This window comes from Carassius carassius, chromosome 49 (assembly GCF_963082965.1).
Source record: "Carassius carassius chromosome 49, fCarCar2.1, whole genome shotgun sequence".
NCBI classification, from domain to species: domain Eukaryota; kingdom Metazoa; phylum Chordata; class Actinopteri; order Cypriniformes; family Cyprinidae; genus Carassius; species Carassius carassius.
Window position 1 is genome coordinate 494,797 of NC_081803.1, and position 23,132 is coordinate 517,928.

Genomic DNA, 23,132 nt, shown 5'->3' on the forward strand with positions numbered 1-23,132 from the left:
GCACAGTAATGATTTGGAGTTATGAATGCCAAACCAACCAAAATCTTTCTTTTCAACACTGCTGATGCAAAGGGTTTCTGAACGTGTTTCTGGGTGATTCTCACTAAAACTGTAGAAATGCCTGGGCCCGTATTCATAAAGACTCTAAGAGTCCTCTCAGAAAACTCTTAATTTATCTTAAAAACTTTTATGTAGGAGTCTTAGCTTAAGAGCGATTCGGGACCGATCTGAGAGCAACTCTGATTAAGGAAAAGACAAAAACGTTTATCTTAGTGAGGAGGCGGGGTTGACCCCGTTGCTATGTATGACACAATCTTTTGAAGACTGTGATTGGTTGGTTGTCCAAGAAAGAAAAAAAAGAGTGATTTTAAGTATAGGGTCTATTCTAATTCTCACTTTGAATTTACATGGGTAATTTTCCCTATTTGACCGTTCTCTCTCTCTCTCTCACACACACACACACACACATTATATGTGTGTATATAAATCCTTTTTTTATTTACTGTGCTTTTAAATTCCTATAAGGTATTTGATTGGCTTAGAATGATAAAAATTGTTCCACTCTTTCCAAGTGTTTGCTGTCCTATTAAAGTGGCAGTTTGAATGTTGGTTTTAATGTATCAAACATGGAATCAAAACCAAGAAGGGCGAGAAAGCCCAACTGGACAGAGGAACAGTGTTTACTGTTAGCCCAGTTAGTGTATGAACACAAGGCCATTCTTAAAGGAAAATTCACAGCAAGGGACAAGAAGCAGACATGGGAGCAAACTATTAACGGTTCATTCCCCCTGCTTCTGCGCACCTATAAGCCTGCTATATTCATAAATGCAGTTTTTTGAGCCTGCAAGGTGGGAATGTCCAGTGGAAACGAAATGAACTGCGACACAATAAGATGTTCTGAAAGTGCTGTAATTGTTTGTGTGATCACTCTGCTTACAGAAGGTAGTGACAGACCCAAATCATCACTATTGCATTGTTGCATTTTCCCAGTTGGCAAGTATCGTTAAGTAGTGATTACTTTAATTTCTGGCACTATGGCATTTCTGCGCTGTGTCGGAGATGTTAGCACGTCTCTAATAAGATCAGTCACAAACATGATCCCTGCGCGATCTAATCTAGCGTCTTATTAACTCACTGTCATCCATTGTCTGCAACACATTTCTTCTGCCTCTTCGTCTTTCTGCCATTTTCTCCTCTGCTAAAGAAACTCTTAAGCCTCTTAAAAGTCCTCGTCTGTGCTCCTAACAAGTTTGACCTTAAGACCTCTTTTAAGGGTTAAGATGCTTTCTGAATTACTTTTTTCTTTACTAGGATTTTTTCTTTAATTTTAAGAGTAAACGCCCACATTTTCTTAGAATTTTCTTAGAATTTTGTCACTAGGAGCTACTTTTTGCTTTAAGATTCTTCATGAATATGGGCCCTGGGCTTTGTTTCTGCCAATAATCAAAACGATACTTATCATAAAGAAAATGAGGCCTGTTTTAGGACTATTAAAGGGATAGTTCACACAGAAATGTAAAATGACAGAATTGTATTTTTGTTGTTGTTGTTGTTGTTATTTGCTATGTGACTTTATATATGTTTTTGTATGTATATATCATTTTTATGTATATTTTATATAATTTTTTTATTTGTACAAATTACATTATATTTCTGCACTTTTGTTTTTTCAGCATCTTCTCATTTCCTTTTGACCTTTTCTTTCACCTTCATCCTCTCAGACATCCTCACAGATCTTCTGTCTGGGAGCATAGACGGTTTCCTATGTCCATGTTCGCCATTTTTAATGTGGTCTTCATAAATCGTTTCATTGGGGTTTTTTTTTGTCAAATATTAAACAACTGCTCATGAGTGTGTATATGTTTACTTCAGTCCAGCACGTGTGTGTGAAGTTTACACACAACAAATTAAGCTAAAGCAAGTGAGGAAGATGACTTGCAGTTTATTAAAAGGTTATTCAGTTATCTAATATATATATATATATATCACATGTTTTTTAAAGCTCATTTGGCTTCCTTTTGGAATAAACTGTTTATAGTTCAATTGACAGAATATAAATTCTGGATTTTGAAAGGAAAAGTAACTTGTACAGTGTTGACTGATGCTGTTACCCTTTACCTCAACTGATTAATACTGGATCATTGCGATAGAAATTATTAGAATATACTCGGATGTAATTTTCTTTAATGTATTTTTGTGCCTTTAAACATTCAAAACTAAAAACTATACTTATGGACTACCATTATACTATGATGATTAGTTGCATCATTATTGTATTTCCTGCATACTTTGTGTAAAAAAAAGTTTGTTTATTAATATAACACCATACACAGATGTACAAATAACTTAATTTATTGCAAAATCTGTACAATAAAAATGTGATAAAAGATGTCATGCATTTCAAATAGACATGCATACAGAAATATCAGTAACACTTTACAGCAGGATCCATTAGTTAACATTAGTAAATTAGTTAACTAAGAATGAGTAATACTTATGTTAAAGTATTTAATAATCTTTGTTAACGCTGGTTTATTATAGAGTATACTTCTGATTTCAATAATATACTAGTTAATGTTGAAATCAACATTAAGATTCAATGTCAATGTTAACAACGAATGACAATTTATTGTAAATTGTTACCAAGATACCTAAAAACTAAAATTTGTCAGCATTTTATACATAGATGTAAAAATTATATATGCTATACAGATTGCATTACTAATAACGCAGTGTAACCACAGTGCAACAGGAAGTACCATTATCCTAGTAGAATATCCTCTACTGTATGTAACATCAGTGTACAAACGTGTCCATTTATGATCATTTTTGTCTGCTTTGGTGTGGCTGATGCTGTCAGTCAGTTCCCTTGGATTCTCTCATATCCATCATGTCTCACAGAGCGACATCCTACAATACTAGGCATAAAAAATGTTAATGTTTTAAGAAATGACTGTTTCTCCGAATTCAGTAGTGAATAAAATATTGTCAAAGGATGCCAAAAAGTGTCAGCTTACCTAATGGGTATCATAGAAAGAACAGTGAAGAAGCTGGACAGAATGAAGACAAAGCCTGGGAAGGTGTCGAGTGTGGCCTGATAGATCTTAGTGTAGATGGGTGTCGTGACCAAGCTTGCAAGTTTGAAGGACAACTGGAGCATGACAAAGGTAATGCCTATGGGAGGAAAAGTAGCTAAATATGAAAATGAAAAAAAAAAAACATGCTTCACCAAACTATAGTGTTCCAAACCAAAGGTTAGGAGGAGTTGAGTTGGTTCAGTTTTTCATCCCATCATCGCCCCAACTGTACTTTTATTTACTTTTTTTTATAAATACTACATATCAGTTACATATTGGTGCCAGCAGGAGGTGAGATGAGCATTGGTAGGTGTGACCTGCAACTACAGTATATCAGAAGAATAGGGGGCCCAGCACTGAAACCTGAGGCACTCCAGTACCAGATACCTTAAAGAATACTATAGAACGCACTTAAACTAAGATGTATTTTTAATATACTGTAAATATGAATTATTAATGTTTAATTATTAATGTATTATTAACGTGTATCTATATGTCATCAGCCTGTCCAGGGACTTCAGGTGGAAATTAGCATAAGTGCTACAACCTGGTGTAATGCATCTCTCCATTTTACGGTTAATGTATATTTTTTACAGTGTCCTTGTTCAAATAAATAAAGTTAATAATGAAAAAATGATAGGCTTCGTATTTTAGTTTATCTCAATGTTACATTACAGATAGTCTTTAGTGTCTGAGTGTGACTGTACTGGACTATTGCTTTTAAACTTGTCACCATGTCTAGGCTTCAGATAACTTATTCTTTACAACATTCAAAAACTGCTTACATTTTTGTCTGGCTTGTCACTAGCTGTGTGTTGGTGATAAGGTAAAGTACATAAACTAACCTCTGGATGGTTACCAAAAGCACAGACGTGCATAAAAGCAGAGTAAGGCCTAAAAAATGTGCCTGTCCTCTCTCTCTGAAATGAGTATTATTTGAACTACACTTCACTGGCATGAGTCCTAACACACAGACAGATCCAACAAGGTATCTTCCAAGAAGAGAGTGTTTTAATGCCTCAGGGTTCGGTACTTGGCCTTGTACTTTTCTGAAATATCATAGTCTAGCTCTTTGTCACCTCAGCCAGCCCATCAGTTCACCATAAACCATCAACTGTTTGTACAACTGGGATCGACAACACTAACACCACCTAGGTCAGTCAAGAACATGGGTAATTAAATAAAGAAAACAAATCAAAGACCACCAGAAAACAACCAGGGGTGAATTTCCCTGAAGCATCATTAGGTGCTAACTATGGTCACAAGTTCCACTGAACTCTGTTGGTAACAATGGAACTTGAGACCAAAGTTAATTTTGGGAAATTAAATACTTTATAAAGCTACCTATTGTTACTGCACAAAAGCATACATATTCCTGTGGCCTCCACCTGTGAATACACTGACATGTAGTTTCACTTCTGTTTTTGATTGTTTTGTTCACACTTCAAGTTCTGAATATATACACCCAGTACTGATATGCTTCACAGCACAGCTGCATGGACTAACATGCAAATTGTTTAAAAGTTTATACTTTTGAGGAAATTTTTATGTTCCATAAAGCCTACCTTTAGCAGCACCATATGCAGACACATATCATATTTAGGGTACTGACAGAATAAAGAACTGAACACCTACCATATGAGGTTCCCCTGACCTGTTTGGACAGCAGCGAGCGAATGGTGGGCATTGGAATCAGAGCAAACAGAGTGATAGAGCGAGCTAAAGGAGACAAGAATAAAACCTCAGATCAGAGAAGAATTTGTTCTGCACTTGTTCTATCATTGCATTCGTTTAAATGCTCATTCATTACTATAGTTAGAAACAGTGTTGGGGTAATGCATTACAAGTAACGCAAGTTACATAATCCGATTACTTTTTCAAGAAACTAGTAAAGTAACAACTTACTTTTTTATTTACAAGAAAACATCTGAGTAACTTTTCAAATAATTAAACAAACAGATTTCCAATGATACAATTTAACCATACATTAATAATCACGATATACTTTAGATAAACAGAACGTTTGTCTTTATTTTCTTTTTAATTGCTGAAGAGTGTTAAACTTTCTCTCTTCTCCTGCGTCCTTTTCTTTATATAATCCAGAATTGGCAGCACAACTGAAATGTTTTCTGAGCTGCCCTTTAGGCCTACTACAGATGTACAGATGTTAATTTACATTCCTTCAGCCTGAGGCTTATTCATTTCACCTTTGGTGTGAAGGGGCTTTTACACTTGCCAAAACAAAATTAATATAATATGTAGCCATATAATGGTCATATTTAATACATTTAAGATACATTTAAGGGCATATGAATAAAATATTACCGTTAAATAAGCATTAAGTACTGTATTTGGTTATAACTTACCCAAAAAGTACATCGGATTCGTGGTCACAAATGCCATGAAATAAATTCCAGCTGCGAAAGACACCATGCCGATCATCACCATGCTCTCATCTCTAACTGAACATCTCGTGAACATCTTCACACCCAAAAAACTGGTGATGAAGAGAAGGGATCCCAACGCGTTTCCGTAACCCACCTCGGTTGCGCCCCAGCTGAGGGGGTCTTTGAGCACATAAGCTGCCAACATCTCCATTCCTCCAGCCACTGCTATATCATACAAGATCCCACTGACGAAGAGCAAAGCGATGTTTATCTTATCAAGGGCCTCGTGGTTTATGATCCCGACACTTTCCCGCCGCTCCTGTCTCTCTCCAAGCAATGAGAAAAGATCGACGCGCAGGAAAAATGCGGCATAGAGCAGGCACAGGAAATACAGCAGCACACACAAACTAGATAGAATGGCTCCTTGTTGGAGACCTACGGTATAGAGGGCAAATAAGTGACCAGAAGCCAAACTACCAACGAACCCGGCGATTCCGTACACCAGCTCGGTCCTCATGATGCGCACGGAGCGCTCGTCCTCACCGGAGCACACCGACACCAGCGCCATCACACCCGCCCAGTAAGACGCGAAGCCGCCGCACAGTCCGTGGATCACCGGCACCGCGTACAGCACATGGAGAGGCCAGTCCAGCACGATATCCAGCAAGAGCAGACCTCTGGACAGGAAATATCCAACCAGAGGAACCACTATTGGCACCTTCCTGTAACCTCTGTCTCCAACCTTTGCCAGAAGGATCGCTGGCAAAATTGGCATGAATTTGAGCACCATGTTGAAGGTCATGTTGAAGTTTGTGATGGCTTTCTGCTCGGCGTCTCTGTCGGGGTTTGCGCATCGTTCTTTAATCACCATTTGGAGAGCGGTGTCAAAAAACGAGCTGGCCACCTGGGCACAGAACACTAGAGGCGCGATGTATTTACGACAGGACATCATTACCGCCATAAGAATAATAAAAGCAAACGAAAACTGCTTTGATCGGAGCCGATACTTCACAGAAGCTCGACTCGCGCGTCATTCTGTTATGGGGAAGTTGCACACTGAAATACTTTCAGTGGTTAGTCATGTTTCACCCAGACACAAACACATTTGCTTAACTTTCTAAATAGTAAGGACATACCGTGGGCTTGTTTTTATATGAAGTTGATTTTGATTGAAATGACAAGAAAAGGAAAAAAGTGATGCAATATCTGCATGGTAACCAGTCAAACAGGAGAAGAGCAGACGATGACCTCATTCCAGGTCACGAGGTTTTCCTAAATATCCTAAAAACAATAAAGAACATATAAAAATGTCACCATCTACTATATATATATATATATATATATATATATATATATATATATATATATATATATATATATATATATATATATATATATATATATATATATAAAACTCAATTTGTTTTTGAAGAATGTAGGCTCTGCACTTTTTCAGAAGTGAAGCTTCTAGGAGGACAAAAGTCATGTAACTTTTCCATGATATTTAAGTATGTAAGGTTTTTTTTTCACATTAAAAGTGTGAAAATAGTTAGCCATAACTGAATATAAATCACTCTCTTTTTGAATTAATGTTATAATATTTGCCATAATTCCATACCTTTTTTATAGCCTATTCATGCAAACAAAACTCTAATGCATTTTTATTGTGATTTCACTGGAGAGAGCAATATTATGGATACACACCCAGAAAAACTTATTGTACAAAAGCAGTCACTGGAGCAATAACTTGTTTTTCTGAGAGTGTACAGGACTCTTATACTATATTTTAGCTGGAAGCTACAGTTTGAAATGAAAAACATCTTAATAATAATTTGGTTTTTACAAACACGCAGCTTTTCTCTTCTCTCTTCACAAGATATTAACTGGACTGGAGTTATGTGGATTACTTGTGGATTATTGACTGTTTGGACTCTCATTCTGACGGCACCCATTCACTGCACAGCATCCATTAGTCAGCAAATGATGCAATGCTGCATTTCTCCAAATCTGTTCTCATGAAGAAATAAACTCATCTACACTGGATGGCCAGAGGGTGAGTACATTTTCAGCAAATTCTAATTTTTGGGTGAACTTGAGTGAATTCTTATGGCATTACATTTGTCACACTGACAGATTTTGATGGAGTCAAGAATAGAGACGTTTTACACATTTTCTTTTTAATGAGAAAATAATTATATGTGTAAGAGTGAGACTTACAATTACTATAAAACAATATAAGCAGAATATTAACATACAATAAGTGGTTAACATGTCAAAAGAGGGCTTTCGAAAGCATGATTGAAATATCACACCATATCAATATTCCTATGGTTCCTCCCAAAGGGAACTAGAACACCTATGAAACCTTTTAAGGAAGCATTTGCAAATAGATTTGAAATTTAAACAGCAAGAGCATAACACCCAACATATTTTTAGTGACACTTAAAAAAAAAGAAAAAGTTCAAACTCAAAAAGCAATACTTGTGATTTCATTAAGGGCAAGATTTTTTTTTATTCTTTGAAAAGCTGTCTTCTGTGAAACTGACAATGAAACTGAAATTCTATTGCAACAGATGCAGTAGTTGTCATGCGCACAGGATACTGGCAAGGAAAATGCTTGACTACAAGTCTAACTATGTTTCTAGGTAAAAACTTTAGCAATCACATTGAAATTTCGCAAACAAAAAGCTCTTTTGTCAGTAGTGTGCAGAAGTCTCCTTCAAACCTACAGCTTTCTGTCGGTCAATGCTCTGAACACGAGCAAAAACATTTTCGCCCTCACGCGAAAACCTCAATCCCACGTGTTCCTATGTAAATAAGTGTACATTAGCCATGACATATCGCAACAGTAAAGGTTCGTTTGCATTGACAGTTTGACTTTTTTCACGTGCAAAATGCAGTCATTTAAATAATCAAGAATTTCGCGTTAGGGCGAAAGAAATTACCATTTAAAAATTTAGAAACATGAATTCGCCGTGTTGACCAACATTGCTGCTTGGTTGTGCTTCATACACTATTGACAATAGACAATGAACCTGTTTGGAATCGACATTGCAGCAAAATTATGCTAAAGTGCTCGCAGTTCTTGTCTGCTGTTCCCAGATGTCCTCAAAGGCTCATGCTTTTGCTATAATGCTTTTACACGTCAACAGCTGCAATATTGCTCAATATAAAATAGTTCCTTTTCCCTCTGGTAGTCTACATTAAAAGCAATTTGGCCACCATCCTTTGCCATAGTAATCTTACTATATTATAGATTTGAACATTGGCTTATTTCATATAAGTTAGCTTTATGAGGTAAAAAAACCATTTTCGTCCATCCCTCATACATTATAGTACAAAAGCATGTCATCTTTTTAGGAAAGCTAATGCTGGCTTTTCATTTCATTTGAATGCTGCACATTTCATGATGAAAAACCCGTCAGCATCACAGTCAATACTTTACCTACTGTTGCCGATAGCACCTAATGAAAACCTCTGTAAATGCATATAGTATGGCATACTTGTCCTTAAACACACACAACACTGTATATATGAATAAATGTGCTGTAATAGTACTAAACACAGTCATTTTTCCAAAACTATTTTCCATTTATAGGAACACTGCTCTATATCTCACTGCTCGAATAAAAATGTTACCCCTTATAAAATTCATTTTTTTTTGATCTCACATCAAAGAATCCAAGTAAAAATCCGATATCCTGCTCTGAATAAAACTGATGGTCGTTACGCAATCTCACGTCAAGCATCAAAACAAATCAACACTATTCACCTTCTGCAAGAACATTTATAGTTCTGTAGGTGTAACTTTAGACATTATTACAATGCCTAACTGTAATTTTATTTATTTTATTTTTTTGCCTGCAGTTTAAGAACCTATGCAATATATGCCACTCTAATCCAGACACTACAAACACTTCATGTATACTCATAAAAGGACAGCAGTCCCTTAAATACTTTTGTATAATATATATATTATATGTGGAGGGTACAAAAAAAACAACAAAGCCACATTGTTGAATGAAGCTTGTGAGATTGTCTTCGTCTGTGGCTTGAAAAATGCTACCAAAGACAAAAGGCAAGATTAGAAGTCAAAGATTAAATATAGAAGAAGATTTGTCTATTTATCCATCACTGATGTCAGTGTCCTGAATAGATGCTTGTTGTTTTATTTTGCTAATTTTTTAAAAATGTGAATGAAGAATACAAATTTCCAACATTTCAGACATTCGTGTGTACATATGTATCAATAAAGCATTTGAAACCCTTGTTAGATAATGGTATTGCATTAATACTTTCTGTTTGTAAAGGCTGCAAAAATGCCAACATAAGAAAAGAGAAATGTTCACCCTTTTAAATTAATATTAATGGAAAAATCATGCAATTCAGTGAATACTTCATTTTTGCTCTCCTACACATAACACAGACATTCCCAAATAATCTACATCAGCCATTAAATGTTCGGCATTACATTAAACTTCAATCCAAACACAAGTGCATCAACTTCAATTTCACACACACTTCTCATCTTTTATAAATGGAGAAAGCATTGACCAAACCATGACCGCCTCAGCTGATTATTACCGCTTCTTCCTCTTCTGCTTGGATTTATTGTATTATCAGTCTGTCTGCCTTTACGAACCTCACAACATCTTTCAGTGGTGTGAATGTTTCTTTCATTTGTCCTCCTCATTAAAGCTTCTCTATGAACTAACTGTATGGCAAAACTGGGAAAACGAGTGGTTATCCCTACAGGCTGATCATGTGACGATGGGATTAACAGGAAAACAAATAACAGTATTTTGCCCTTTCGGACACTGCAAGAGACATTGTGTAGTTCTGCTTTCTAAATGGGCTCATAGCTGAACTCATATACATGGCACCAATCCTGATTAACATTTCAGAGTCGAAATGTCAAGAATCTAACTAGAAATCAGACATCATCATGCTATCATCTATATCCAAGCTCCTTCTTCTAATAATAGAATATTATCCCATATTTAACATTCTTTTAACAATGTCCTTAGCCACACAATGATAACTCTGTATGTGAAATCCAAATACAATATTATCTTCACACTTATCTTACATTTATGCCAAAAATCCCAATGCTCATCTTGGCATATTCCACTTTCTCAAAACGTATCAGCACAAAAGAAAAAGCAGTAACTTGGTAGTGAAAATGTGAAGCGGTATAATATCTCTAGTCTTCAGTGTCAAGAGAAGTGTTTTTTCCCATAGGGTCCAGAAACAAATCTTGAGAGAGTTGTGAATTGCGGCTGGGGTTTGGATTCCCAATAAATACTTGTGTTTGTCCTGCTGCATGTTTTCCCTCTCTTTCTCCTTCTTGTACAGAGAAAGTTTGGTTTACTCTTCCTCTTCCTCTTCCTCAGCCTCTTCCTGGTTGGTGTAGATTCCCGCCTCCCACCGGAGGGCCATGTTACTTTTTCTGCGAGTGACACGTGTTGCCTCCAGAACCTTAAGATAAATATAAAAATATGTGGAAATGGCTGTTATTTTATTACTGTTATGATTATTTTTAAATTTTATAATGATATTTTCACCATAGCGATATACATATATATATATATATATTTTTTTTTTTCTTGCAACCATAAACGTTCATTGACTTACAATTATATTTTATCTATATAACTTGATTTTCCTTTATTAAAATGTATGTTGTAGAATGGCTACAACCCTTTAACCCTTATTTACATATATACTATTAGAATTATTACTTTTTTATTTCTATTTATTTATTTTCTGTAGAAAATAAGAAAAAAAGTATGTTATAAGAAGTATGATGTGTTATTTATTTTACAATACCATGCTATACTTTTGTAGGTATGCAAGGCTATACATTATTTATACTGTGCACAACAACAAAAACAAAAACAAGTAATGTCAATATCATATAAGACATTTAGTTAAAAACATTAATCACACATGTGCAAACCAGATGGTCCATTTTAGACCACACCGTCTCATGCTGAGTATGAGTTCGGGTCTTATTGTCCAAAACAGCTTTAGATGTAAACTGCACAACACACAATACAAGCTTAAGTGCAAACGCAGAATGAAAGCAGAAATAATAAAGAAGAAAAGAGAACAGCCATGCTGTTTCAGAAGAAATGTTTTTGTAAAACCAGGTGCCAAGTGTTACACTCACAGAAGCCTTTGTGTCTTATTTCAGTGAACCTAAATGTCCAATCTGAAGTTCTCAAATAACTTGAACACTATGTAAAATATACAAATACAAAGAGATATTAGGACTCTGAATGGAGGTGGTAAGATGATCAAAAGATGACTGGACATTGTAAGTTCATTGACACGTTTAATAGGAATGGATCGTGACTCTGCACTTTGGATATACAGTAGATCATGTAGGTGCAAATACGTTGACTTTTACAAAATGTGGCTCTATATACTGTATATGTTACGAATGATGCAATGATACCACATATAATACAATGATTCCTTCGAAACACTTTTTTTATGTCAAAGTATTTGGCACTGCTACAACTCCCCCCAACAAAGAAAACTCATGCAATAACACAAATGAAGACACAATGAAGTTTGAAGCAGGCATTGTACAAGTACCTCAGTTGTAACTGAGCGGACATACTGACAAGAGGGAAAGAGGAAGAATCCGTTAATGTGCAAACACTTGCCATTGTGTAGAGAACAGTTTCTGAAACTAGATCAGCTCACACCAAATATGTTGCTTTCGTTTGTGTATATACTTGACTTTTTATGTACTGTACAGATGGTGTTGGCTCATACTGTGTGCTCTGGGTAAAGCTAATGACTGCATCTGAAATAACTATGTGCTTAACTTTGTTAGGGCTGTTCCCTATTGTTTTTTTCAAGGACCAGGTGTACAGACTATATTTATTAAAGTTTATTGACAATGTAAGATATTTGTTTGTGTAAGTTCAGGGTCACCACAACCACAGACATTTATAGACAAGTGTCATCCTGATTCTTAAAGTTTCATGTTTGATCCACCTTAGTCTTTAATATTTTGCCACACCCTTCCCAGAGTAAAAATAAGCATGAATTTGTATTGTGATTGAATGTGATGTCAGATGTAATTTTTAGGAGCTTTGGAAATATTTAATGAGGACTTTACAAATTTTTGGCTAATTTACTTGGCAAAATTACAAGTGCAGCATATAGCTGCAGTTATTGTCATGGATTTATTTTGCATTCATAACTGACATCCTAAGACACCAATATTAGCATATTACTACATTAATGTAGTTCTGAAGTCGTAGCTGTTACTTTGCACTATAATAATGGAATGTGGTACTGTCAGTGCAGCAAAGTTGCAAAACACAGGCACTTTATAGTTTGTTCTCCAAATAATAGCTTTTTAAGAGGAAATATGCTGATTTTTGAGAAAACAAAAGGGGAAAACAAAAAGACTGTGGTTGACATGAAACAGAGTGCCTGCCTCATTATGCATTCGATGGAGGTTTTTCACTTGGCAAAGTCTTTATGAATTCAGTTTCTAAATGAGCTGGAAAGTCCCGTTTCTTCACTTATGAAAAGAGGAACATGGTTTCTGGTGTAAGCCATGGCAATGGTACTTTAGCGGTAGGAATCACAAATTCCAATTCCAAATGTAATTATAGATTTAAAGCAAATTAAGTTGAGCCAACTAAAGTGAAAGTTAATGTTTTGATTGTAAATGCAAATGGATGTCTGAAAGAATGTAATTGTAGACAGGAGGAATCCACAGACGATGAATTATACAGTGCAATATTACTCATTACCACCAGTATATACATTTGAACCTGACCATAAGAGACTTACACTGTTGTCCTCAGATATCTCTCGGCGCTTGACCTTGTGTGTCTCGAAGTCCTCCATCAAAGTCTGCATGAAGTTCTTGGGTCGCTGTCCTCCAGAATCATCACTGCCCAGATCAGACAGCGGCGAAGGCAGAGCTCCATCTGAAGAGCACGGCGATGCTGGAGGAACTTGACGAACCTTCTCTATCTTACCTGCAGACAGAATAATTCATTCATTTCCAAGAAATGTATGTTATTTGATATTTCTTTATTTTTATTGTAGGATGTAATATGACCGCCATATAATCTTGACATTTTTCACAAGATCCATGCAAACTCTGTTTCTGTTTTGTTGTTACATTCTATTCCAAGCCACTGATATGAAAATGAAGGTCTGGATTAAGCTGGAATTTTGGAATGTTTCAGCAAGATACTTTTTCCATCACTCATCAGTTTAGGAGACATGAAAGAGCCCAGAGTCTCAGACACATTCTTGATGACGACCCAAGTATGACTACTAGAGGCACAGAGAACTCAGTGTAGAAACCCACAATGCTGTTTCTTATCCTATTAAATCAAGGGAATCTAAAAGATAACCATGTCAGGAAGACAAACCAGTGATTTTTCAGTGGGTCTAAATTTCAGTCTTCGTATCCCACCGCTCTATACATTTTGTATGTTTCTCTTATCACTTTAGACGTTTGTTCTATTCGAACGTAAGTGCAGTGCAAAGTGGACATCACAGGATATTTCTTCATGATTCCAGATCAAAGGGAGTATATATGTTCCATTCAAAGGGCACTGAAGTCTGTGAAACGCTGTAGGCCCTGGTGTAGTGTAAATCTGTGAATGAATGTTTCGAAGTGAAGTAAACATCAACAGATTTCCTGCGCTCAGGGAGTATGGAGCAGTGAACTAGGGATCATGTCAACCAGAACACAGCTCATGCGTGAAGCTCTCTTCTAATGAGCTGGTGATCTGAATCAGGTGTGTTAAATAATAGAGACATGCAAAATATGCAGAAACATCCAATAAGAGAGCAGTATTATATATTATTATATGTATTTATTTCATACTGGCCATAGTTTGAAACTGAAGGTGCCTTTATTTTCTTCTACAGATGTTTGCATGTCAAGTCTCAATGCAAAAGTTTGAATGAAAATTTACTTTACAAGAAGTCTATATTTGTCCTCTACCTATCCCCTTCATTAAGTGAATCATTGAGACTTTTACCACAAGATACCTCATACCACTTCAAATACTGTGGTATTTAGCATTATAGCTAAAAGCAAGTCAAAAAGAATGGACTCAAGCGTTCCCCATGACACCACTAGAGGGTAGACATAAACTTCTACAGAACAGAACATCAGAAGCGCATCAACAATCGCCAACAGGAACAGCACACAATGACATTAAACACTGCGCAGCTGAGCATTACATCTAACAACATGCTAAATAAAGACTGAATACGACAAGGAAGTTTAAACATGCTTCTTACCACAAAACCAATCAAACATAAACAAAAACTTTTCAAGTACAGCATACTGTAATACATTTTTACATCAAACCAACACAAATTGAAAGTGTTAGTGTTCTCTAGAAATGGAAACCGTGACATATTTATGTAACCTATATAGCCACACAGTATTATTCTAGACAATTATTAAGAGCAGTGTTCGGTCATTAAGTTCATATAGTAAAAATACAATAAGCACCATCTCCTCAGCCGCTGTGCTGTAGCTTTTTTAAAACCCTCTTCAAAAAGCACAGCTTGCAAAAGTGACTCAGGCATTACAGCGTGTGCAGACCCATGGGAAACCGTGTGCAAGGAATCTAAACTAAAGAAGCTCTATAAAGAAAACCTCCAGGATTCCAGTTATATGACTGACAATCACCAGCTAATTGACATCAAAGCTAGTAAGAGCTAGAAATGTCAGAACTGCTGGCGGTTTGCATTAGAGGTCAAACTGGCATATACACAATCAGAGGGAGATGCATTGATTACTGATTGAAGTAACTGGTGCAACTCATGAAAAACTGTACAAAGAACAGCTGTGCTATGAGTACTAATTTGCATTTTATACGGCTTGATGTCAATCAGGATGAGTTACATTAAGTAGTTTAGGTTCATCAAATAAAGTTCCACACATGTTGGCCCAAAGTAATCAATTCTTGCTGCCATATATAATCATACCTGGTGCTGTCTTCCCCGCAAGGACCAGCTTGTTTGGCTGTGTGCTGGTCTTCAGCTTCTGTGTACAGGGCAGGTGCAATGTTTGTGCCTGTCGTTGTCTCTTCAACTCTTCCTCGCGCTCTTGGGCCGCCCGAATCTCCTCTTCGATCATGGACAGGGTTCTTTGTTTGCGTGACCGCAGCTTGAACGGTCCTATTGTGACCTCCGTTTCCTGAGCACGAGTGACAGCTGCGGTGCTCCTGAGCTCTGCCGCTTCAGAGTACTTACTGAAATAGCTGAATTCTGGTTTCTCACTTGGTGGTGGAGAAGGACTGGGAGGTTTATAAGTGTTCACTGGGATAACTGGGGCAGCTTGAACTACAGTTATCTGAGGAGCAATTGTTTTCTTCTCCTCTAGGGGGGATGGCACTTTGGGAGGTGGCGTGACAGCAGATCTTTCCACCAGGGGTTGGGATTGTGGTTCAGCACTTTCCACATGTCTCTCGAGAATGGGGGACGAATGTTGTGTGGCCTGAAGAGGCTCCCATTCGTCATTCTGCTGAGCAATGGCATGCTGGATAGCATTTTGGACAAGAATCCCAGCATGGTATTCCAGCTCCTCTTCTGTCAAGCCATATGCCTGATAAGACCCACTCTGTTCACATGGGGATTTGATTCCACTTTCATGCTTTCCATTGATTGGTGTAGTGGACACTGGTGTTGAAGGAAAAGAGTATTCCCCAAGAGAGTTTTCCAAATAGGCACTCATGGTCTCATTTGATGCACCACTGTCACTTATGTAGTCCATACTGAAGTCATTGGAGAGCGTCTCAAGTACAGTTGTGTCCTGAGACCGGAGCGATAGGTCATCTAACCCAGAGTCGATTTCTTCCGTATGGTAGGAGCTGTTTAAAGAGTGTTGACACAAATCAGAGTCCTCTTCCTTCACAATAGTCATTACTGCCCGGGCGCAAGTAAATTCATCATATTTCAATTCGTTCTGAGCCAAACCATCTTTTGGTGGTGTGGCAGATTCTCCAGAGCAGCAGTAAATCTTTTCAGCTTTGACTGTAGTAACCTCACTTCCATCGTGTGATGTGACCCCTTCTTGATTGGCAACTGTGACAGAACCGCATGGCCTTTCTACATGTGTGACCTCTGGAGTCCTGAAGAAAGGTTTGGCAGAGTAAAGCTGTGGTGCCACGTTCCTCTTGGGAGCTGTGGGCTGCTTGCTATGTTCCATCTGCAGAAATTGCTTGCGTGCTGCAGAAAAGTCAATCTCTTCCATGACAACATCCTCCCTATTTCCTATTTCAGGTTGGATATAGGAAGTTGTCTGTCTGGGTGCAGCCTGTGGTATGCGGTTGGCTTCTGTTTTCATCTGCTTCCTCTCCTCATATCTTCGAAGTGACTCCAGTTGGTCCGGCTCCAGCTCCTCTTCCAGTGTCTTATCCTGAGGTGGGTTCCACCATTTTGCTGCAATTCCAGGATTTTTCTTGACTGCTTGACCCCGGATGAGTTCCAGCCTTTCCTTCTCTAGCTCTGCAATCTCCTCCGAGGGTCTGACTTTCTTCACCTGAACTTTCTCAGCTGTAGTGTCAAATAGCTTCGATGGTTTCTTCTCTTCGTGAAATGGTCGGAGCTCAAAACGTGCCTCTTTTTTGATTGCTGTCCTAGGTGATTCAGGTGTACAGTCCATTGCATGGCCGTTTGGTTTGGTGTTGAAATCATCATCAACAAAAGTGGTCTGTTTCTTCCCTTCTAAAACAATATCATGGTTGTGTAAGGGAGATGTGTCACAAGTATTCACAGATGGTCCAGTTCCATGAACTCTAACTGACTTAATATCAGGGGAACTTGTCCCATTTGAAGTAATTTCTGCCCTGGGATCACAGTTGTCCTCAAGGACCTGATCAAGGTAAAGGATTTCCTTGGCAACTTCACTGTCCATCCCTTCTCCTCCATGCCTCACTATGTTCTGCCCACTGCTCACATAACTTTGCTGGGTCTCGGTCTGATCTTCAAGCTCCATATTGATCTCACCACTGGATATCACACTTACAGAATCGAAAAAACTCACAGTCTTCAGGCTTCTCTCTCTTTTCAGCTCACTGTCATCCTCTGAGTGTACAGGGGGCTTCTGGAGAAATAAAGACAGAGGTCACATTAGTCTAAACATGTACTTATGTAATTCTTTATCACAATTTACACTGCATTATGGATCTGAATACCCGAGTACTCACATATTTGGCATTGACAGCAGTGATCGATCATGAAAGTTTTACAATTGCAAAACAAGACCTTTTTCTAATTTTAAGACGTTTCATACCTTCAGATTTTAGTAATAATAGTAACTGAACAGTAACACTTTTGCTGCACAACTGGGTCTGTTTGACGTCAATGATTGGTTGGTTTGGATGGCATGAACACTCTTTTCTGAACTTGAACTCTTTTCACTGAACAGTGTGTGTGTGTGTGTGTGTGTGTACATGTAATCCACACTAAAGTCTGCTTGAGCTGTTCTGGGATGTAGTTCTTGTTAACTCTTGCTGTTGATATGAATGAAATTGCAGAACAGCTCTTGATGATGTACAATCTGTGTCTTTGCATGCAAAAATGCAATGTTTAAAATAGTGTAAGATTATGCAATGGCCAAAGATGCACAGATGTACTCCTGCCCCAAACCAAGTACGTACATGGCTTGCATTATCCGCATAGAACTGTACTTAAAATGAAAAAAAAAATGTCTTCCTTATATTTATGCATTTTGTACACCTTATCAGAAATTTCCAAAACGAAGGGGACCCCAATTACATTGTTTACTACACCGCCTATTGTATGAACAACAGAGAACAGGAAAATAAAAAAAAGGAAATATTGCATGTGACCATCATGCATAATACAGGTAGACTGTGATAAGATGTGAAAGATAATGGGCTTGTTGAACTCTGACCTGTGCTATCTGATCCTGAGTATTAATAATTTACGATCCCTTCTCTTCAGAGGTCTACTCAGCAATGGTGTAAAGGAGTTGCAAGTCTTGCAAATGAGAGGAAAAAATGGACTAACTCAGTATCCCATTAACATACACATAGTATATATATTTTCAGTTTTAGTTTCTTCTGTTTGCTGGAAGGATTTACATTTATGCACTTGGCAGAGACATTCATTCAAAGCAAGCTACATCTGATTTCCTACATACCGAACCTATGACCTTGCATTGCTTTGGGTTAAGTTATAGGGACATCATAAGATAAGCAAGGCTGTAATGGTTTATGCTCAACAAATGATAATCACAGTATTCACAGGCTAATTGCACAATGCATTGCATGCATTCCCTAGTTTTCTTTATGCCCCTCAATCTCCATGGCTAATAGGTGTAAGTGGGTAATAGGCCCTAGCTATTTACTAAAAGAAACCACAAATGTCTAGACTATGTAGACACTCTTTATTTTCATAGGAATAATTGCAGGGGTTCTTTTATTTCGTAGATCTGGTACTGAAACCTTTAAATGGTCTTGTAACCCTGTGGGAGATGGTTGGGATGCAGTTGCAAAATTAAGCAATGTATGTTCTCCTCAGGGGAAAAAACTAAGAGCACTTCGACCTCGGCGCAGTAATATCATTTTTTTCAGGAGTGATGATATTACTGTGCCGAGGTCGTAGTGCTGCGAAGTGCTCTTCCGCCATACATTACAGTAATCATTTTTATCTGCTTAGGAAATCGCCACTGTTTATTTTGTGTCACCATAGTTGTGTAACTACTCATGTAACCATCTTTAAATACACGAAATTTGGATGTGTTTGGTAGCTTCTAAATTCATTCCCGTTTGGATCCTAAGGAATCAATAGTGCTAAGCTAAACACTAGCACAGTGGTGCCACACACTACAGTGATTGAGTGCATGCACTGACACGGGAGAGGTATGTATCAACTCGTCTAAGTTGAGGGAAAAAAATAGTGGAATATGGAATTTCCTTTAAGAAAATGTTTATTTATTGCATAGATTCTACTTTGGCTTTTATTGGTATAGTGAGTATAATTTATGAATCACTTATATCATATTCAAATATGTTATGTGCCGCTGGGAGAGAAAACTCAATACAGTGATTGATTGGCACACTGTTAACTCAAAGAACCAGGCTCATCAACTGTTTAATCGAATCCAAACGTAAGTTAGAATCCATCATGGCTGGATAACCACAAGCCAATCTCATCTATATTTGCAGTGGCTGTACATTCAAATCTGTGGCCCTGAGCAGTCAGTGTGTTCTCTGAGGAACAGATGTTCCTCTAAACCCCCTCTGACATTCCCGTCATAGTTCAGCTGTCTTCCAGGCTCCGGCAGTCTAATCGAAGTGATGAAGGATACACAGCCCTGCCTCACCTTATTAAACTGTGTGTGTATAAACCTGCAAAACACCAAGATGGATTGAGATAAAAACCTTGTATATTTATACAACTTAATGTGTTTAAGGGCATATTGAGCACATTTGTCATTTTACATTTACTTGAAACTAGTCTATCGTTGCCTATATATGTGACATTCAGCATGTTGTTGCCTTCACAGCATCTGGAAGCAGTTAGTCAGACAGACGCCTGTTTACAACATTTGGGGTTAGTTTCTCTTTCAAAAGAGCGGCCCCCAAAAAGTATTTGGGCACTTAAGCCATATTAAGAAATGTATGTATGTTTCTTATGGATTTCATTACAATAAGAGGCACTGGTAAACAAACAATGCTAGAGTTTTTCTCAGTAATCTCTGAACAATGATTTTTCATAAACTGCTCTCCAAGTGATATTCAATGAAGTTATAATGTAATTTTCACTCAGGTACACACAGATGTATTTATCACAATATGAGCATGTTCCACTAGTTTTTGACAGTCTGAAAAGGTTCATTTGGTCACTTGGTTTGTTTCAAAATTTCTTTTCAGCCGTTCTAACAAGTCAAAGAACAGAACAATTCCACATTTTTAACGGTTACGCAAGATGCCTGTGTTCAGCATGGCTTTCAGCAGCTCAAAGTGCAGTCAGAATAAAGAAAGACCCATCACACGACACTGCTGATGAAAGACTCCTGAATTAGGATTAGCAGCACAGATCAAATAATCTTAATCACTGCACGAAAAGCAAATGAAGATTTTTGATTAAGGCTCATGCTTATCCTAAGTATTTCTCAAACACAGCAATCAATATGAAACCTCAGGATAAAATAGTATAGCTCTATACATTCTTAAAAAAAAATTGTTTTCAAAAGGTTTGTTTTGATGGCATAGAAGAACCATTTTGGTTCCCTAGATAACCTTTCAGTGAACAGTTCTTAAAAGAACCATTTTTTCTTTTTTAATAATCTAACCTTTTTACACTATAAATAACTTTTTGTGTAACAGGACATTCCTTGGATGTAAAAGGTTCTTCATGGAGCCACAGATGCCAATAAAGAACCTTTATTTTTAAGAATGTACACAACTGAGACCTCAGTTGAGCTATGAATGTGCAATCACTTTTTTCAGACTCAAAACCAATCCGAAACTAGACCTTCTACAACTAAACCCAAATTCTAAAGTGTCTCCTTACCTTTTTCATACTTCTTCAAATTTGTAAACAGACTTCTACCACAAAATTAGAGATCCTTTATTTTAAAAAGAAAAATCAGCATAGACTAGAAGTCCTGAGTGTCCCGCTTAGACAAATCTGAGAAACAGTCGTCCTCCAACACCACAAACTATAAACCTCTGAGGAGACCCAGTGAAACCCTGCCCAGGAAAACACAAGGCAGGGCTTTTCTTGGCCACTTCTTCCACCCCCGCCCCTCTTCCTCATGTGTGTGTGTGCGTGTGTGTGTGTGTCGCATGCTTCACTCACCCCACACCACTGGCCACGCTTCTCCTACAATGTCTCTCTCTCTTCTGTCTGTCCCCAGGAGTCAAAATTCTTGCGCTAACTATTGGCTATGATATCATGAGCAAAGTGGGTGTGGTCTCTTCCAGTACTCACACAAAGAAGCGCTCTGTCAGAGGCGCCCCCCGTACGCCCTCACCCCTTCACCGACCTGGACCGAGGGAGTCTCCAGACTCTAGTATGAGCGGCAGACACCTTACAAGGAGAGTACAGCTGGGATGGATCATTATTCACTGCTGACTCAAGTTCCACATAAAAATGAGTTTGGATTCTCTTATACTAGATACATTTACACATTTGCACAAGTTTCAGAAGTGGATTCACAATGAATTTCACAATAACACAGCAAAATTATGATGTTGCGCTTTATTTTTTAGTTGAATTTCATTCATAAAGCTTTATTTCTATAGTTGAATGATACCTACATAACACTGATAAAAACATAACAAATTAAAATATTCAATGGCAGGCTGCATTCAAATGTTTCAGACCCGATATCTCAAGATTTTGTACACACTGTGTGCAAATTGCAATTATAAATGAATTTATCCTGAAATGCACAATTTGAAGGCAATAAATTCCCTTGTGAAAAACAAGTGTGCTTAATTGTGTTGAATGTGCACTTGTAGTGTACTTCAAATCTTAAAAGAATAAAAACAAATAATAATAATAATAATAAACTACTTGCAAATGAAATCATATGAATTAAATAAAAGTGCACTTAGGAGTTCATTTTCATTGCTATGTTTCTTAACACACTTGAGCTGACTTGTGTACTTTCTAATAATGTCAAATTAAAGACTTTAAAGTACATTTTAAATCATTATTTAATTTTTTTTTGTTTGTTTATCATGCCTTGTGTTTACTAACATTAAGCACATGTCAAGTATTCTATCATACTGTTATAGTATTATCATTTAACTGTAGTGTTATTCAATATTACATTTAAAGTTAATATATATTTTAAATGTACTAAATTTCAACGTCATTACAAATGTGTACATACATATTTAAATACACAACATAAAGGTTTCAATAGAAACAACATCAAAGTGTGTTAAGTAAACTTAAAAAAAGACTTTAAATTGCAATTAATACATGAAATTGTTTTTGTTTTAAGTTGAATTACCCACCTAAAATGAAAACATCCATAAACACAGGCATTTACAAGGAATTAAACTTTCTGTAATGTTGATTTATCACTATTAAGTAATATCCCAAGTATTTAAATAGCATGTGAGTAAAGTATCCCCACAAATAATACTTAATTATAGTAATCAAGTCAAATTATTCAAGTATTTTACACTCTCAATTCTCTTGCAGCTCACATGGCATTTATGGTTCAGGTAATTGCCTCAAAAACTTAACTAGTACACCTATGTGCAAAGATGGCACAGTATTTTTCATATCACAAATACACAAGTGAGTGCTGGAAAGCAAAACTGAGTACCAAACTGAGTTTTCTCTATACTACCAACTATGGAAAGATATTACCAATACTATTGGCTAATCCTAACCCTAACTAACACAATTCAGCCAGTCCAAGTTTGAATAATTACAATGCGATTTGTGTTCATTTTCTCAGTGTCTAATCAGTGGCGATGTACACTTTCCAGCAATTTGCTCTCACAAAGGCTAGCGTGTAATATTTCTGTCTTATCAGGTCATGTACATTCTGTGAATTTTTTGATAGATGATTAAATAGATTTCTGTTTTCATTGAAACCTCAAAATAGAAGTTAGTACAGTGTGTCCCTGACCAAATCTTGGTGAGATTATATGGAATAAGACTA

At 37.1% G+C, this 23,132-nt stretch overlaps 2 protein-coding genes across 4 annotated transcripts in view; both read right to left on the reverse strand.

The window, feature by feature from the left end:
- Positions 1-2,630: 2,630 nt before the first annotated feature.
- On the reverse strand, positions 2,631-6,553 carry LOC132132270 (thymic stromal cotransporter homolog). Its single transcript, XM_059544644.1, has 4 exons — positions 5,444-6,553; positions 4,713-4,796; positions 3,018-3,174; positions 2,631-2,918 (listed from the first exon to the last, which is right to left on the reverse strand). Exons 1-4 carry the CDS (start codon positions 6,423-6,425, stop codon positions 2,861-2,863), a joined length of 1,281 nt encoding a protein of 426 aa, XP_059400627.1. The 5' UTR covers positions 6,426-6,553; the 3' UTR covers positions 2,631-2,860.
- Positions 6,554-10,055: 3,502 nt separating this feature from the next.
- Positions 10,056-23,132, reverse strand: part of LOC132132972 (A-kinase anchor protein 2-like) — an 85,149-nt gene continuing 72,072 nt past the window's right edge. The window contains exons 1-5 of one of the 3 annotated variants that reach the window (XM_059545608.1): positions 21,017-21,174; positions 15,458-17,576; positions 13,286-13,476; positions 12,068-12,091; positions 10,056-10,942 (exon numbers count right to left, since the gene is read on the reverse strand). In XM_059545608.1, coding sequence (XP_059401591.1) covers positions 10,832-10,942; positions 12,068-12,091; positions 13,286-13,476; positions 15,458-17,576; positions 21,017-21,025 — 2,454 coding nt within the window. In that variant the 5' untranslated portion in view covers positions 21,026-21,174 and the 3' untranslated portion in view covers positions 10,056-10,831. Of the gene's footprint in view, positions 10,943-12,067; positions 12,092-13,285; positions 13,477-15,457; positions 17,577-21,016; positions 21,175-23,132 lie in introns of those variants that run through there. The other 2 variants (XM_059545609.1, XM_059545607.1) reach the window with 2 other exon arrangements.